The sequence below is a fragment of the Perissodus microlepis genome, chromosome 9 (genome assembly GCF_051167445.1).
Source record: "Perissodus microlepis isolate ML-2025 ecotype Zambia chromosome 9, ASM5116744v1, whole genome shotgun sequence".
Lineage (NCBI taxonomy): Eukaryota > Metazoa > Chordata > Actinopteri > Cichliformes > Cichlidae > Perissodus > Perissodus microlepis.
Window position 1 is genome coordinate 13,762,733 of NC_140469.1, and position 18,873 is coordinate 13,781,605.

At 39.9% G+C, this 18,873-nt stretch overlaps 1 protein-coding gene across 2 annotated transcripts in view; it reads left to right on the top strand.

Annotated features, from left to right (window-relative positions):
* Window positions 1-18,873, top strand: part of cntnap2a (contactin associated protein 2a) — a 390,635-nt gene that overhangs the window by 243,747 nt on the left and 128,015 nt on the right. For both annotated transcript variants that reach the window (XM_084939110.1, XM_084939109.1), the window contains exons 11-15: window positions 995-1,157; window positions 7,474-7,580; window positions 10,666-10,785; window positions 11,647-11,762; window positions 15,762-15,846. In XM_084939110.1, coding sequence (XP_084795236.1) covers window positions 995-1,157; window positions 7,474-7,580; window positions 10,666-10,785; window positions 11,647-11,762; window positions 15,762-15,846 — 591 coding nt within the window. The remainder of the gene's footprint in view (window positions 1-994; window positions 1,158-7,473; window positions 7,581-10,665; window positions 10,786-11,646; window positions 11,763-15,761; window positions 15,847-18,873) is intronic.

Sequence of the window (18,873 nt, forward strand, 5' to 3'; positions counted from 1 at the left end):
ACTGTTTACTTTCTACTGTTTTATATGCTGTGTGTCAACGACATAAACTACAATTATGTCGATGTATATACACACATACACACACACACACCCAGTGCACACGCCTTGTATAATAAGTCTCTTTGATGCTTTGGCCTTGAAGCTGATAGGCATGCTGGAGAGTGTGACAGCTTATATCATCACGATGATGGAGATGTCATTGAGCGGTTGTGTTTTATGAGTGACCCGTGTGCTGTTGGACTGCCTGTGCTCTGTAGATTTACACTCGTATACTGTATGCTGTGCAACTATTATACACAAAGCACGAAGGCAGATTTAAACATGTAGAAGACATGTATGTAGAGTACATGTAAACCTGCCATATATCAGTGAAGCTTTGTAAAAGATAAAGAATGTTCAAAAAATACACACAGGAATAATATTGTGTGTATAGTTTTGTCCTAGCCTTGTCCCCTCTTCAGTCAAGGCCCAGTGAAACCTCTGGACGGGCCATTGACTCCTGTACCTCATAAACGTACAGTATAGAGTAAAATCTGTATGTCCTCTAGCCTACTGCAGTCTTAGCACCAGCATTAAGTCTAATGGGCCTTGCGGATAAGCTCTAAAACAAGACAAGTGATGAAGGTTCATGGCTTTAAAAAAGGGTACAATAACCATTCACTGGCCAGGTGTGTTGTTGCTCATCAAGGATAATGTCACTGTTTTGTTTGATGTCTGCGTTCTCGCAAGGTCTTCTTTTCATGGTGTGTTTTAAATCGTGAGATTGCAGGAAGACCATAATAGGACATAATAGGATTCTTTCAATCTCCCACTTCTTTCATTTCACTATTAAAACAAGCTTTTATGCATCCCTTTGTTTCTGTTCCTTCTCAAAAATAGTTACAGCATTTTTTCCACTTCCAACTATCTGTAATTGTCAGTAGAAAATTGCCATTTTTTTATGTAACAATGTTTTACTTTCTTTTCTTTTGTTTGTTTCTTGTATGGGTTCCAGGTTATTTTCTGCAAACACTGTTTCCACCAACCCAGCGTTCGTTTCAAGGCTGCATGCAAGCAGTCTTAGTTGATGACCAACCTGCTGATCTACATGCTGTGGAGAAAGGCACTGTGGGAGCTTTTGAGAATGTCAGCCTGGACATGTGTGCAATCATAGACAGGTAAGAGTGGGTCAGGCATGGGCAGAGGACAAAAGCAGTGATTGATATAAATCAACTGGTTTTAAATAGGAAGAATCATATACTAGACAAGAGCGCTATGTGGAGTCTTTGAATTTCGATCCAGAGACTTATAGCACAAACATCCACTTGTCTGTTTGAATCAACAAGTATGTGAGCGTATTGCTGTCTCCTATCTGCTTGTCAGATATAGTTGATGGGGAAAATTACAGTGCAAGGAGGTGTGTATTTTATCAGTGGAAAACATTGAACAATCTTAATCAAACATCAAAAATGAGCCATGCAGTTCGGTTTTATTGCCAAGGATACCAGACATGGAAATTCTGCACAGCACCTCCCAATGTTGGCTCACTGTAAGCATTCATTAAACTTGTTGACATTTCAATTTATTTCCTTGTCATGGACTAGACAAACTCATTGGAATGGATTCGCCATACATGCAGTCACCCATGCAACATTTGCCTGCATTGATGCCTGTGTGCAAAACCATTTAAACTTTGAGGACAAGTTTAACCCCGGTGGTGTTAGTCACGTATTATTTAGTGATTTGTCTTCAGATGAGGTTTGTCAATGACCTTCATCGATATCCTTGGTGAGCGAAGAAGACACCAAGTACCCCTGCTTGATTGTGATCAATTTAGGTTCGCCACAAGTGGTCTGACTGGCTGGGAATCTTGAGTTCAGACGACTGCTTGGGCACACACTTACACAGGCAGACTCATCAGAAAATCCTGTTTATGTCAGTGTTGTCATTGGCATTTGCATTTTCAGATAATGTTTCTATTAAAGTGTTTGTGGCAGTTAAGGCCACCTAGTTTACAACTCTAGTCACAAAATCCTTTTGTGCCCTACTCTCCTCCAATAATGAATGAAACGTATTGTATTTGTTCATATTGTGTTTATTCTTACAGTGTACCTGGAGGGGGTCAGGAGGAGGGGCTCTGTGAGGCAGAGTATGACACAGTATGTGTCATACCTAATATGAATGATAATAATAATTTTGATTTGAAATGTCATCCAGTAAATAGCAAAATGCTTACAAAGTCAAAATTTGCATTTTGACTCTGTTTGACTCTGTTTTGCATTGTGCTGTGCAATCAATCGGCATACTGATGCTGTTTATTTTGTGCAATTCTGTGCAACTGCCTCTATGTGACGTACACTATACTGTATGGAGGAACGATCACAAAGATGAGTGACCAAGAGTGTTACAGACCACTGGAAGTTGGCTTCCTGCTGCTGCATATTGAAAATGCAATAGCAGATGTGCTGACAGTTCTCCAGAAAACTTCTGCCTTCACAGGTGGAGAAAAAAAACTGTCCATGGCCAAAAAACTTTATTTTGGACGTGAACTAACACAGAATTTTCCAAATTTAATGAAACTATCCTACTCTCTGTGCTCCCAGTATTGCCCAAGTCTATTACTTCAAATGTTTTGTATAAGCCCTGCAGTACTTGAGGTGGGCCTTGTTCTGCCATGGAAGATGAATGGGTGCACTGTTACCATCTAACTAATCAGAATGTCTTTGAAGGCAGTTCAATAGCCCTGTCTGACCTCCCTTTGATCAATGCCGTTCCACTGTGAGATTGTGTTTAGGGTGAGATAGTGGAAGAAACAGAAACTACACACAACCTAACAGACACACTCTCAGGTGGACACATAGCTATGCCCATGCAAATTCCCACAATGTCACTGTTGTTCTGTAATACTGCCGAGGCAATGAGTGCAGAGGCACATAAAACCACACACGCTCATAAATTTACCGAAATGTCTCTTTTTTTTTCAGCAAAAAAAAGCTGCATATATAGTTAGTATACTTGAGTGATCACAGCTTGCTGAGCACAATGTCTTTTGTGATTGTCAATTGCAACCCTCTCTGAAAGGCCCTTTATCTGAACCTTGTTACACTGTAAAAACAAACTTTTAAAAATATACTCAATGAAATTGATGTAACAATTAGTACACAATTTGTTAGGTGCGCTCTACTCTATATTTGTACTCAAGCACAACACAAATAGGTCAAATCTACCTAACCTTTGTCGGTATGTTACACCACTACAAACCTTTTTAAAAAAATGACTAACATTACCTCTGGATTGGAAACGCCTAGATTAAGTAGGAACATTAGGGAAATGTCTTGAAAATTAACAGAACAATTTTGCATTATCCATAACAAGAAGCCATGCTGCAAAGATGTAACTGGAATTGAATCATGGATTTATTTATTTATTTCTTTTTGGAGCCTTGCAGAAAAGATTAGCACTAATGCTAGTGCTTTCATCATCAACATACCCTCTGCACCACTGATGAATAGACTTGTAGTCAAGACAAGACCAAGACCAAGACAGACTGAGTCAAGACAAAGACAAAGTCGAGACGAGACCGAGACAAAAAAGTCTTTAAACTGCAGCCAGATGCTGCTTCGTTTACGGGTGTCAGGCATATTTATGTGTTTTTGCGATGCACTCGCACAGCCCTCCTCACCGCTGTCTACTGTCTCACTCACTTACTGAGAGGACAGACGCACACTCCACTTGACTGTCGCGTCTCTCCCTCTGTTTTTCACATAATGATATTATCCTATATCCTCGCATGTGACTGGCCACAATATGGAGGGATTGGAGCATAGCTGAGCCACTGTGTGAGAGCTGAGCAGCGAAAGGAAATTAACTGTGCGTGGGGCTGCACGGCATCAAAGCATTAGCACAGTAAGCTCGTTAACTTGAAGTTAACTCTACTTGGACAAACTGCACGAAATGCGCTGACAGAAACATTTCAGGGAATTTGAGTCATTCTGCACTCCAGATGCGTTACTTGCATAAAAAATGTGCTGTGCAAACTAGTGTCCAGAGATGGGCAGTAACGCGTTACTGTAATCTGATTACTTTTTTCAAGTAACGAGTAAAGTAAGGGATTACTATTACAAAAACGGTAATTAGATTACCGTTACTTTCCCGTAGGAACGCTGCGTTACTGCGTAACTAAAACCGTGATTTTTTTGCGAGAATGTCTCATGACAGTGACGTAAGCGAGTGCCACGTTTGTGACAACAGCTGTGTGCAGATCAACAATGGATCAGTATGAGCGTGCAGCGTTTAAAGCGTGGAAGTACTGACCTTACTTTGAGTTTGATTCCATAAAAAGTGACAAAAACATTAGTGTCCGTTGTGCGTGGGAAGAAAACTTCTTTTTACACCGAAAAAAACCCCCTAAACAAGCTCCGAGTGCGCAACGACGTAATGGGAAATTCACAGAGAAACTCGCGGATTCTTCCACTGACCGCTGCGGCACACCTGCACCAGGGTAAACCTCTGCCTACGCCACTCCTGCTTTACAGGTGAAAATAGAGCAACAGGACCGCTAGTCTTTGATTTTATTTATTTTCTGCTGTGTTTTACTTGCATCTATTTGAAAGACTGAGTGTAAACACAAAAAATATTTTATTTTATGTGCTGGAATGTGCAGAAAATAGGTTTAAATGTTAAACTAATTTCTTCAAGTCAGAGAATGTTGCATATAATTTCATTTTTGCTTGATGCATAAAGTTAAAAGATTAAAACTGATAAAACAAGTTTAAAAAAAAGAGACTTTTCCATTTGATTACATTTTGTATGATGGATTATGCAGAAAAAGTAGAATTGGGTTGACAGATCTATCGCTTTATCACCTATTCAGGTTGTAAATCGTGTTTTTAAAAAGTAACTAAGTAACTACGTAATTAATTACTTTTGAAAATAAGTAATCAGTAAAGTAACTGGATTACTTTCTGGGGGAAGTAATCAGTAATTACTTTTTTCAAGTAACTTGACTAACACTGCTAGTGTCACACTAGAAAGTTTATTTTTCACAGCTTTTAGACTGCCACAGGGTCAATTTTGTACATAGCCAAATGCTTGTCAAATAATTTGTAGCCTAGCAGACAGGCAGGATTTTTATTTATTTTATTTATTTCATTTTTTTACAGCACATGCTGTCTCCCTCATTTTCCAAGTACACTGAGTCCAAATGTACAAAGAAATCCAAAGATGGCCACAATTACAACCCCCTGCTGTCAGTGAAGCTGTCCTATGTTATGTGAACAAGACCAAAGTTGCATGTCACTTTCATCAGTATTGTGTGCACAACAGCAGTAATCATCATGTCTAGCTCCAGAGGTGGAATATTTGTGCTGCTTAACTGCCCAACTGCCAGTGAGGCTGGAGAAGAACTCAGCATTTTAAAGGACCCCTGCAGCTTTTACGAGTCAGTGTTTGTTTGTCCTCCAGCTCGCTTTCCTGCTAACACCATTTTATTACATTCAAGTAAGCAGACTTAAAAATTCTAATCACATAACTGGTACGTGACTGTGTGTGTGGAAAACCCCGCTTTAAGACTCCCGTGCCTCGGGATCCATCCCCACAGGCCTGCAGGCAGATCAAACCACAGAACTTTGATGTGCTCGGGATTTGGGTTGGTATTCAAATTTTAACAAGAAAAACTGTGATGTCTTAACTGCTGTGTGCTCAGTGCTGTGTTCACACTCTGTTTACTTCCATCTGTGAATATAGAGACTAAATTTTAACAATAACAATATGCTTTATGTTAAGAAACCTAAGATGGAACACTGACATTCAGCATCATTAGCAGGTCTGTCGCCTCGTGCACTCAATAATCAATGACGTTTCATTTTATTATAGGCAGACACACACTTCAGTAGTCACTGACAGTCTGACTTTATTTAGTCGCACATGGTCCGATTAAAACTGAGTTATTCCTGACTGTTTACAGTTAGCCAAGGTCACCAGTAGATCCTGCATTTTCTTTCACTGACACCTGGGTGTCTTGGCACAAGTATTGCTGGGGGGGTAATCAAGTGAAGGCATTACTTGCTTTCTTTTGTTCTTGTGAACACCTTGAATAGAAATGTTGACAGATTCATTGAACCTATCAAGCTAATAACGACATTGGTTATGAAAAGAGTCCAAACAGGGAGAAAATATGTGGAAATTCAAAGAACGAAGGTTCTTTGCCGAGTTCTATTTTAAATTATTAGATAGAAATTATCATCATACTGACTGATATGTTTGAATGGTTTAGATCTTATCACTGGTTTTGTCCTTTTGAATCAGCTTTTTTACAGCATAAATATTTAGTATCCTTTGCCTGCAAAGGTATGTGTGGTAGTTTTCAAGGGCCTCGGGTCAGTGAAATCATAAAACTTACATTAATCTCAACTCATAGAATCACATTCTTTTATTATTATATTGTAAGACTTCTGTCTCAGATGAATAGGGATGCCACTCTGTCAGTCCTGTATTTCTTTAGATAGTAGCTACCTATAGTAATGGACTTCTAAAGAAAATCTCAATGTGGTCACAGTTCATGTAACCTACAAGTAATCACCTTTTAATGTATTTCCTTTCCTTTTTAACGAGTTAGATATAGTGCACCTTAACATTGTTTATCACAAAATTTAGATCATCTGTTATAAAAAAGAAGTTTTTAATGAGATGTCTATATGGGCATACGCAAGTTTGTCACATTAAATTGTTAATTCGTCATATTACCATAGCCCAGAATATTCTGTTGTTCTATGAAAAGGAGCAAATTGCCAAAACAAAAAGCAAAGAAAATTTTTTGTTTGTTTGTTTTTTTTAAGAAAATAATCCACTCCTCTCTTCACAACCTAGCACCATCTGACTCTGTAAGAGATCTGTTTCCAAGTCAGAGACTCTAGTGTATTTGTCCCATTGCTCAGCTGCGCATTAGAACGTCTTCTTTTTTTTCTTTTATAAGAATCAGAATGGGATATCTTTTGTTTTGGAGAACAAAAATACTCTGGTGAGTTTGGGTCATTTTGAGAAAAGATTTGATAAATGGTCTGGCACTTACATGGCGCTTTTCTACTCAGTTGAGCACTCAAAGCGCTTTCTGGCTCAAGCCCCATTCAGCTAATCACAGAACGGTTCATACAGTGGTTTTATCGATGGCACACACTTTCTAACATTCACACGCTGACTCATGGTCCAAAAATGTTTGTAGTTAGAAAAGCTTTTGTTGAAGCTTTTATTGTTTTCTGATCAATAAGCTTTTTACCGTGATAAATTGCATTAAGTAACACAATGTGCTGTTGGATGGGTGCTATCATTAAAAAGTATCTATAAAAATCGATGTGCTTTCCTTTCAAAATAAGAACATTTCTGAGTGACAGATATTGATCATTGAATTGTAGTGTATTTATTTATAAAGCAAGTTTTTAAAGCAACAAGTGTTGAAAACATTTCCTGTAAAAGTGCTATTGCTGTCCTCCTCTCTAGATGTATGCCCAATCATTGTGAACATGGTGGTCGGTGTAAACAGACCTGGGACAGCTTCAGCTGTACTTGTGATGGAACTGGATACACTGGAGCAACATGTCATACCTGTAAGTATGTGTGTGTGTGTGTGTGTGTGTGTGTGTGGCGAGTTGTGTGTACAGTTGTTTGTTCTATTCATTTTTTGTTTCTTTGTGTTCCCGTCAGTGGAAAAACACTTTAGGCCGCGCTGCTCTGCCCGTGTGTGTGTGTGCACGTGTGTGTTTGATTTAGCCTTCCTCCATTCGACTTTGAGTGATTAAGCTGTTTGTTGGGTTTTTTTCTGCTCAAAGCCACAATTCTCATTAGAGGGACAGATGAACTTTTGAAGTATTCATGGGATTCAGGCTTTTCTGACGACACTGTGTGTTTTGTTCCGACAGAGAAAAAGGAATACGACCCAAAAAGCCCCACAACACAAAGAGAACAGAGTCGGAGAGAGCAAAGCCGGATTTTTTTTTTTTTAAATGCTTAACAATTTGAGAATGCCATCCCTCCTCCCATAAGCCTCAAAGACTGTTCTCTTTTAAGAGAAGGCGGAGAAGTAAAGTTCTGGAAATAAATCTAAAAGAGCAGATTTAATATAATGGAGGTGTGAGAAAGCCAGAGGAATAAAGTGAGTGAAAAAGACATTTTTCAAATTTAGGCACTGCAGAGTTGGTCTAAGTAGGTAATAATGAATAGATCATAAAAAATACAGAAACAGAGGAAGCAAGATGCACATCGACAAATGTCTTTGTACGACTGCATCTCTCTATATGTGTGAATCTGTGTCCAAAATTGCAGCCCTATTTACTATATACTTACTGTATCACATACAGCTCTGAGTTTCTGGGGCTATATGGAAACACTATGCAACGACATAGTGCTCTGCGATGCATTGTGCTGCATATGTGCCAAAATAACAGCTGTTGGTGATGATACATGAAAGAAACAAATGAGTAAACAAGGTGCTGACTTCACGAATGCCCTCTGAAAAAATTTGTCAAGGATTAGTTAGGAGTAATAAGAGACAGCCTAAGGCAGTAGTAACCTAGAAATGAAGGTCTCTGGTTTCCGGCTATAAAGGTGTGAGGCAAATCTGGAGACCTGCCAGTAAAGTGTGGGGAGAGAGAGTGAATGAGCAACTCTTTTCACTTCCTTAAAGAGCCGCTCCTTTGTCATGGACCTCTAAATAGTTTCTCTGGTGGAGCTTGTCGGTGGCAAAGTTGATGAAATGGAATGGACGGGCATTTATATAGTGCTTTTTCAGTCTTACTGACCACTCAAAGTGCTTTAGAGCAACAACCACATTTAAGCATGCATTCATACAGTGCTTTATTCTACATTTAAGCACCTTATTAACCCAACATGCACAAAGAAGCTGAGGTACCTGCAGACAGCACACATGGGTACAGGGCAAATCTTATGACCACCAGAATTACACTTCTCAACCTCTGGACTACGATGGCAGCATAAATAAAGAGTGAAACAAAACAATGGTGTAATTTGACGCCATGAAATGATTTAAAACATGTCACCAATTAAAGACCCAGGAGTGTGCAGTAGTGTCCCATCCTTTAGTGATTAGATACGTAATAGTCAATTAATGGAAGAATAAATATGTTTTAACCATATTCTGAGATAAAAACAATAACTGAATGGTTAATAACTAAAAAAAAAAAGAGTATACAGTTTTGAAAACTGCATTTTAGTTCATGCCAATTAAATACTTTGACTGTATTTTTTTGTCATTAAAAAATAAGCACAGGGGTTACCAGCATTTACAGCTTTTATTTTGATACTGCCGTAAGCTCCTTTCCAAATCCCCCTAGTATTCCACTCTGATGGTAAATATTTGCAGACATAATTTTTGTATTGACTTACTAAATATTCTAATCAAGTTCCCTCTGGAGAAATTTCTCTGAATTTCTCTGTTCCACATTGAATCTTTCTGTTGTGGTACATAACACTGAAGAAGTCCTAGGAGAAATGCTGGCTATTACACTACCATTGTATTACAGCCTTTGCCAATGGCTTTGAGCCAGAACAGAAACATCAACCTCAACAATTCTCTTGATCCTTTGAGATTCCTCAGTACGGTTACATCCTCCCAACACTGGTTTTGGTTAACAAAAAGAGTCTCCTCTTATCAGAAAACCACCCTGCAAAACTGAGATCAATGAAGTGGTCGGAGAACATATAGAAAAGAAAAGGCTGAAAAATAAAGAAACTGCAGACAGAAATAAGGAGTTGATAGCAGGCAAACTAAGAAAGAACTATGAACATATTACAGGCTCTTTTTCTTCTTAAACTCATTGTTAAGCCTGTGAGGAGTCACACTTCAATCAAGAAAGTTTCACTTCAAGTCACGCTCGCAATTCGCTTTGATGTGTAATTCTTCCTGTCTGTCTGTGTGTACGTCAACACAAACACAACATCAATATGTTGTCAGCTACATTGCTCGAGTGTTAGAGAGAAGACGCCGCTCCTTGACAGGCACTGAATAGAGACAATGTGGTGAGCGAGGCAACCATATGAAATTGCCTTTTGGACGAAGGGGAAAATAAAAATAGGGGGGGGGGGGAAGAAAGCAGCTTTGGAAACTGAGTTGCTATTTTAGGTCCATCGTGGATTCGGAAGCTTTAGTTGCTGAATTAGATAACAAAACAGAAATGTTACTCTAGCATTTGTCTATAGTATATTTTTGAGTGGCTCACTGTAGCCTCTTCTCTCGCACCAGCCTCAGGGCAAAAAGAAAAAAGAAAAAACTGCCAATCTATGAACGCTTTTCTGTTTACGGGGAATCAACTGCTGATTTTGCTGGAAAGCCAGGCCTTAACACTGCCACCACCCACGGCCATTTTTTATTTTTATTTCTTTTTTTTTTTGCCTCATTGGTTTGGATTTATAAATAGGAAAAAAGTGTTTCCTCATCTGTCATCCATTCAACAGTTGTGCTCCTTTAAATATGGATGTTCCCCAGTGTCAGTGTATATCTCAACATGACGTGGTGTCACACTGAGTAGGTGTCAAACACAGACTTGTATTGTAAGCCTAATTTTGTATGTATAGATGTATAGTGCGCTGGATTTTCTTGTGTTTTTCCTTTAATACCCATCCTCCTTCAACTGCTCATGTTTGCTCTCATTTTTCTTCACCCTTGCTCTGCTCCAGCGATCTATGAGCCTTCATGTGAGGCCTACAAGCATTTGGGCAAGTCCTCCGATGCCTACTGGATCGACCCCGATGGCAGCGGACCTCTTGGCCCCTTCAAAGTTAACTGCAACATGACAGGTGTGTGTCTCCAGTGTGTGTTTGCGTGTGTGCCTTCCATACTGTCTAGCCCCAGTGACCTATGAAAGGAAATAAACTCTGCAGCCCTTCGCGTTCTTAACCTCAGAAGGCAGCAGCCTTAACCTGTTATATCTGTGGTTTCCATGGCAACGTATTCACAGTAACTGACATTTACTTCTGAAGCAGCAGCAAACACAGATACTGAGATGCACATGCACATCAAAACACACGCCACAAACATATACGCAACAAAGCTGTTATGCAACTCTAGGAGTGCTCTAAGGGTCTGTGTGACACGTCTTCTGTCACACACACCTGCACACTTCCATGAACACACACACACACACACACAGTGGAATAAGTAGATAGTCTGGAACAGCAGAGCATGGAGGCAGAGCAAAGGCGAGACTTTTAATGAAATGTCACTGCACTCCACTGGCTGGCCCCTTAGTCACGCTGAATAGCGCACTCACACACACCTCTGAAATGTTAAGAGTTTCACGCTCTCTCTCTCTCTCTCTCTCCCGCACACACACACCTCAGAAACCTGAACCACACACACACACACACACATTCCCTGACTGACAGTGTGAATGAACAAGGAGCTGTGTGAGTGACTGGTTCGTACTATAACAGGACAGAAGTGTCTATTAAACCCCGGAGTCTCATAGCTGTAACTTAGATTACACGGAAAGAACTTCACTGCCATGACAGCTAAACTGCACAACTCATGTGTTGCTATGTCTGCATGTGCGAATCGATTGCATGTGTAAAATTAAACGAACGATCTAATACGTCTCCTAGGTTTAAATTGCGCTATGGCTTGTTTTCATTTTGAATGTGTTTTGTCTATTTTCATAGAGGACAAAGTATGGACCACAGTGATGAACAACCTGCCTCCCAAAACCATAGTCACAGGCTCCAGCAGAAACAGACGGACCGTGTTACAGGTCAACTACAGTGCCTCAATGGACCAGGTAATGCACTTGAACACGTTAAGCATAGAAAGTGTTTTGTCTGCAAATAAGGCAAAAGTAGTATTATACTTTGGTTTAGAAGCCAAAAAATCTTTTTTTAAAAAATGAAAAGGAATATATTATGAGATGGAAAAATGGGTTTTGATTTGTTTGAATTGTAGCCCTCAGGCTCTGGGCTTCTCCCTTAGTACATATTATGAACGATGAGAACCGTGAGGATTTTTTACTGACTACTGCTAACATCTGTTTTGTTTTAGATCATTTTATCCCACCCTTTAAAAGCAAGCCTAATATGGTGCATGGCACACGTTACTCTGCTGTTGCTGACAGGACCATAGGGTTTAATTTTTGGGCTGTTTTCTCTGAGACCTCTGCTTGTGCGAAAGCAGCTGCATTTTCTTCTGTGTTAGCAGTCTTCTTATTGTTTGCTGCAAAAAAGCCCTTTATTTTTCCGACTACGCCTAAGTCACATGGACTTGAATTAGCATTAGCATTATGCATGCAGTGTGTGAATTAAAAAGTAGTGAAGCAGTTATAAAGCCATGTCTCTTTTCCCATGGCACAATACTGTATTTATTAAATGAATATGTGCAGAATAGTTCAATCATTACAACTAATCATTTATCATTTTTTTCTTGGCAAATACTGAATGTGCTTGTGGAGCTGTGCCTCGAGTTGTATGTAAATTGAAGTTTTCCCAGAGCTAATGTGTTCCCCAGCCTCTGTAATTTCTGGTTAAGTAAACAGACAGACAGAGCATGAATTTGGGATAGCTTGAGTTTTTACATATCAGTAGATACAGTGATTAGTGCAAGATAATCGAAAACTAAAAGGACACCTCATTGGTTATACTATCCTAGTGTCACATTCGACCCCCATTTTCCTTAAAAACTGTCTTAATTTCTTCATGTCTTAGATTTAACAAGTTGCTGGAAACATTCCCCAGAGATTTTGGTCCATATCGACATGATAGCATCACAAAGCTGCTGCATTTTGGCTGCACATCCATGATGTGAATTTCCCTTTCAATCACACCCCAAAGGTGCTCTATTGTACTGAGATCTGTGAAGGCCATTAGAGCACAGTGAACCAGACACCAGATTGAGATGATTTGAGCTATGTAACATAGTGTGTTTTACTGTTAGAAGCAGCCATTAGAAGACACTGTGGTCATAAATAGATAGGCATGGTCAGCAACAATACTCAGATAGGCACTTAGACACTGCAGCACTTGGGCAACCATACGTACTTAAGACCCCAAAACTAGACAAGAAAACATGCATCATCATACCACTACTAGCCTAAGTGCAAGGCAGTTGCTTTTATGCCGTTCATGCTGGCACTACCGTCAAAATTTCTGTCACAGCAGAAATTGAGAATCATCACAGCAGGCAATGTTTTCCCAGCTTTCTCTTGTCCAACTCCTGAGTAGAGATGGCACGATACCACTTTTTTATGTCCGATACCGATATCATAAATTTGGATATCTGCCGATACCGATATGAATCCGATATAGTGTTTTTTAATCAATAAAACTGTTTTTTTTAATATCTTGCTGCTTTTTGTATAAGTTCAAACTCAAGTTAAAAAAAACAAACACTAAAGCTATTCTATGCAAAAAATACACTGCACCCAAAATATTTCATAGTTCAGCAATATCAGTCTCTCTGATCAATCTAGTAAACTTAACCTACACCATCCTCCCTATTCTGGTGTTTTAAAGAGTAAGCAACCAAACTAATAGGGTTGTAAACTCCCAGAAAAAAAAAATAGGGAACCACCCTCCACCTCATGATGCTTAACTTTAATTTGATGCAGTGTGAAAAAAATGCACAGAAATCAATTATTTTCAAGAATAATTAAATAGATTCAACATCTTTCTTCAACAGAACTGCAGACTGCACAGATCGTACCTTCCCAAAGGAAAAAGTACTATAGCTTACTAGGGTATATTAGACTTAATAGTTACTATATACAGTAATGGACTTCTATACATTTTACATCAGATTAAAACTTTGGGTGTAAGATTCAGATAATTATTTATTAAAAGCTAGACATTTTAAATGAGAATAAGAAAGAAAAGTATGTCTTTGTGCCCCCTTTTCCCTGTTCATGCCCTATCGGCCCCCCTGGCTAAACTTTGCTAGATCCGCCCCTGCACAGTTACCAGCCGTCAGCTGCGTAGAAAAGGATCCTGGTGTAGAAAGTAATATTAAATAAATTCTAACAACAGCTTATCAAGCTTAAACGTGCTGCTGTTATTCAGCCGCTGGTTTCCTCTTTCTGGCGCGAAGTGGGCCAAAAACAAACAAGAGAGACGGACTTGCGACAGAAAAGCCGATCAGCTGATCATTGATCAGGTTCACGATTGAAGTAGCAGCAGGAGAGGGAGGGAGAGAGAGAGGCAGTCGCTCCATATATCGGTTGTTAAGCTTAACGCGGGAACGCTTTACAAACACTCAGAGATGAACTTACACACTTGCTTTACTTCTCTCTGGGAGATAAAACGCCGGTTTGGTAGCGAGGCTACAAATACACACAGCCGCTCTATCACGTGATGCATACTGCTGCGACGTGCTACGGTTATGAGCCGAGTTACGCCATGTCGCAAGTTTTGTGAGGTGATTTTTTGATATTTAATGGATCGGATTACATTTTTTATTTCTCTCCGATATCCGATCCAGTAATTTACGTCAGTATCGGACCGATACGTAATATCGGATCGGTCCATCTCTACTCCTGAGCCCATGAGAATTGTAGCCTCAGTTTCCAGTTCCTGTCTTGACAGCAGTGATACACAGTGTGGTCACTTCAAAGATGATCTCTGCCAACAACAAGGCGGCAGGCCATCTTGATCATGTCATACCTAAATGCACTGAGATGCTGCCATGTGATTGGCTGTTTAGATGTTTGCATTAGCCAGCAGTTGAACAGATCCACCTAATGAAATTAAATTAAATTTCTGCATGGTTTTTGTAATGATCTCACACACACAGGATGGTCTTTCACTACAGTAACATTTCAAGCATTTTTTAGCTCAGAGTATTATTTATATTTTTTCAAAGCTGCTCCCAACTTGTCACTTTTCGACAGTCAAAAGACTGGGTTAGTATCATATCAATGTGCCAGGTTAATACTGTGAAGGGTCATACTTTAAATGAAGCCAAAATGTCTTCTAAAACTTTTTTGGTTCCTAAACAAACCGAAGCAAAAATTGAAAGTGAAAACAAAGTCACACAAACACACTGAGCCCCAAAATGGGAGACAAACCACGGTCTTCTGACTGACAGAGCTGTTACTTCCAACCTCCAAATGCGGATTTTGTTCCTCTTTAAGAGGATTGTTATCACTCGGCCTCTGCTGTTCCTGCAGCTGGTGCTTCAAAGCACTGACAGCAGTGGTCCTGGGTTTAGAACACAGTGAGCATTTATGCTGCAGCACAGTTTTTCTTCTGTTTTGACAAAGTTACTAACTTTATGATCGCAGTATAATACAGCCAGAGCTACAGCACTTCACGTATTCAGCCAGTCTTTCAAACATACTGCGATATACTAACATAAAAAGTGTCCATCATCATCCCCTCATCACCTGCCTGCTGTGCTTCACCCACACACAGTTCAGACTACCTAAATCTCTTCTCACACTCAAGAGTCAATATCTTAATCTTTCTGGTGAGTGATTACAGATTGCAGTTGTCACTCACAGTCAAAAGAAAACTGTGTGTGTGAAGTTTAAAGGCACCCCAATGGGAAGTGACTGCAGGATGACTATGACATTACATGGTTTGAGAAGCATATCCATCAAATTACGTTATTTCATAATTTGTAGTGGCTGCTTATTCCATTTTCAGCTTCTCAGAGTCACAGAAGGCAAAAATTAAAACAACTTTAGAGTGTGCTTTCTTTTCTTTCACAGCTCAGTAATTTGTTCTTACATAAAACGGGCCTGTCTGGTCGAAGAAGATAAAATGAAAATACATATCCCTGCTTGTGTTTTCAGGTGACAGCCATCACCACCAGTGCAGAATACTGTGAGCAGCAAATCGCCTACAGCTGTCGCATGTCCAGACTCCTCAACACTCCAGGTAAAGGCTGAGGATGGCATCTTTATTCACCGCTGACTCAAACACGGGTAGACAGTGCTGACACAGATAGGAGGTTTGGTTTTCACCACATAGTCAACCTTTGATGGAAAATTCATAACATATAAAAACACAGTCTTCCCGTCTGCTTCTGTCTGAGGATTCTGCGTATCGGAGACTGAAGATTGTTCTGTTAGGGGTCTTTATGAGTGTCAAAATCATGGGGATTTAATGACATGGCCTTTGCTAGATCTGATTATAGACCTGTTACAGATTTTCTACTAACATCACAAAAACAGAAATTACAAATATATTTTTAAAAATGGTTTACCACCCCACAGGCTGAATACCAGACATTTGCAGTATTTATGCCAAGGAGCTTTAAAGCTTTTCTGGTGACTGGTTGCTGTCCAGCACCATGGCAAGATACCCTTCATTGGCTTTCCCCATGTGTATGTTTGAACCGTTGCCTGCATCCTTGTTTTTAGCCACCAACAGAACTACACACGATACAACTGAAGCAGACCTCTGAAAATGAGTTGTGTTCTGGCTTTGCTCATTCTGACTAGATTAACTTGGATTACACACATTTGCATTAGATTTGTTTGGACTGAGTCAGTTTGGCTGTGGTTTGCCTGAGCAAGGCCTGGTAGGGTTTTGTGTCAGTTTGGTTTATATTAGTTAGGCTGGCGGTTGTTTAAGGTTTGTCGTGGATTAGATACATTTGATTTGTGTTATGGTTCGGTTTAGCCGTGTGTGAATGGCTTAAACAGCTAAAACGCCTCAACGCAAGAGGAGGGCTCACAGCTGTGCAGCTGCCTCTGGTGGTGACAGAGGCATGTTTGTGTTTAGTCTAATATCTCACTGGGTTTGTGTGTGTGTGTGTGTGTGTGTGTGTGTGTGCACGCTCATGCATGAGTGTGGGTGTGCATAGTGTTTTTGTTTTAATTTTTTTACTACGAGAATTACAAGCTTGCTGTCGGAACAGCTTTCTATTTAGAATTTCCCTCTGTTTCCTAACACACACTCATGCATACACACACACACACACACACATTTATATTTGCGCACCGTGACCCACCTTAGGGAATAGCTTCATAAAGACAAGACACTCCTAGCAATTAAAGTGAGACGAGACAGAAAGAGACTGAGATAGGAGTAGAGGATGGCGAGTTAGTTTGATGTGTGTGTGTGTTGATGCATATATTTGTGTCCATGGTCCTTGATTGACTGAGTGGGAATAAAGCAAAAGGTGGTTAGTAATAGTTGGGTATTAGTGCAGCAGACCAAAACTTTGCAATTAACTTCCACTCCTCTCTGAGATTGCACCTCCATCTACAAATATGGTATCCGCATACTCGCGCATACACAAACCCATGCTTTGTTAAAATTCCTCTTTTTCTTTTTAAGTCTCAAGCCCTCTGTGGCGTGTACACACATACCCTGCCACAGCCACACACAGACAGCCAGTAACTAGTTTACTCCTAATTCAGTACCTTGCAAGTTAGGGGAAATCCAATTACTAGTCTAGAATGACAGAGAAAGCAGGACCAGGAAAAATCATTTACCCAAAAATATGCTTCATAAATTAGCTGTCAGCTTTCATCAAATTACACTGTCAACAGCATTTCCACTGTGAACCACAAGCACACACGCACGCGTCACTATACACACTTGCTACTCTTCCACTTCCACTTTTTTCCCATCCAGATCTCATCTATTAGACTAGGGCTGGCATTTTGGAGCTAAACGAACCGTTAAATGGGAATTATATTCTGCCACCAGTGACACCCTTAATTTGAATCCTTGGCAGTAATTGTTCTAATTGCCTGACCCCTTTCTCACCTCCTGCACCTATTCTGTCCTTTTTATCATTTTTATCACCTCTCTCTCTCTCTCACTCAAACATCCACAAATTCCTTCTCGCTCTCGAACGCTCACTCGATGGCACAATTGGGAGATACAATAATCGGGGACCTCGATGCTGATGTGTACAGTAACACGCAAAGAAACACGCGCACACAAGTACATAGAGAAAAGCAATATTTTCCTTCTCTTTCCTTCGGTCCTTCTTCAATGTCATTTTCCCTCTCCCCACTGCTCCCTATAATCTTCTGCATGCACATTTATCAATTTCTAGCTATCTATTCTCTCCTCTTCCTTCACTCTTATCTCCCCTATTCTCTCATTGTTCTCCCCCCTCCTCCAATTTAACATCTCAAGTCTCCATTTTTGCCTCATTCTCATTCTTCACCTCCACTTTTACCTCACAGTATTGTCTCCCTCTCTCTTTAAAACCACTTTTCCCATCATCCCACCTCTCTGCCCTGGTCTTCTCACTCACGCCGTTGAACAGTTTTTCCATTAGTGTTAGAATCACAGCTTTTAGATAAGAATTAGCACCCTTCACTAATGATTTAGTATCATCAGTACTCCCTTCACCGCAAACAATCTGTAAACAAGCGAGAGAGCAAGGCTCGCACAAACAAGCCTTTGTGTAGATGCAAACATGGATAAAAACACACATCCATAATTCCCTCTGATACACCCTCACACCTACAAAGGAGTTTAGATAAAGCGTTTTTGCTGAAGTGTGTTGTTGCTGCACAGCTGTTCTTAACTTACAAGGCATTTTCATTCCCCTGTTTTTCTAGTGCCTTTGCTCCTTCATCAGCTTGTGTCCTTGAAGTAACCCATTACAGTTCCCAGCAAATCTTACAGTTAGTATATTTAGTATTAGATTGCTTGTTTATTGTCATCTACACCCATTGGCTCAAACATCTAATAAGAACAATTGCCAAACAATTCATTGTAAACCAGACCGAATGTGGCGTCTTTTTTTTTAAGATAAGTACAAATGTTTACAGTTTTCTTCCTTTCTGTAATATCTGCAAGGGCAACCACAGTTAAGATAAGGTTATCGTGAGTGTTTGTGTTTTTCTTTTTTCCTTTTTTTTTGATTGAGACCTCCATTTTATGAGGTTTCGGGGATGTCTAAAGGGCCAGGCCTTTGTGGAGCATGATGGCTTG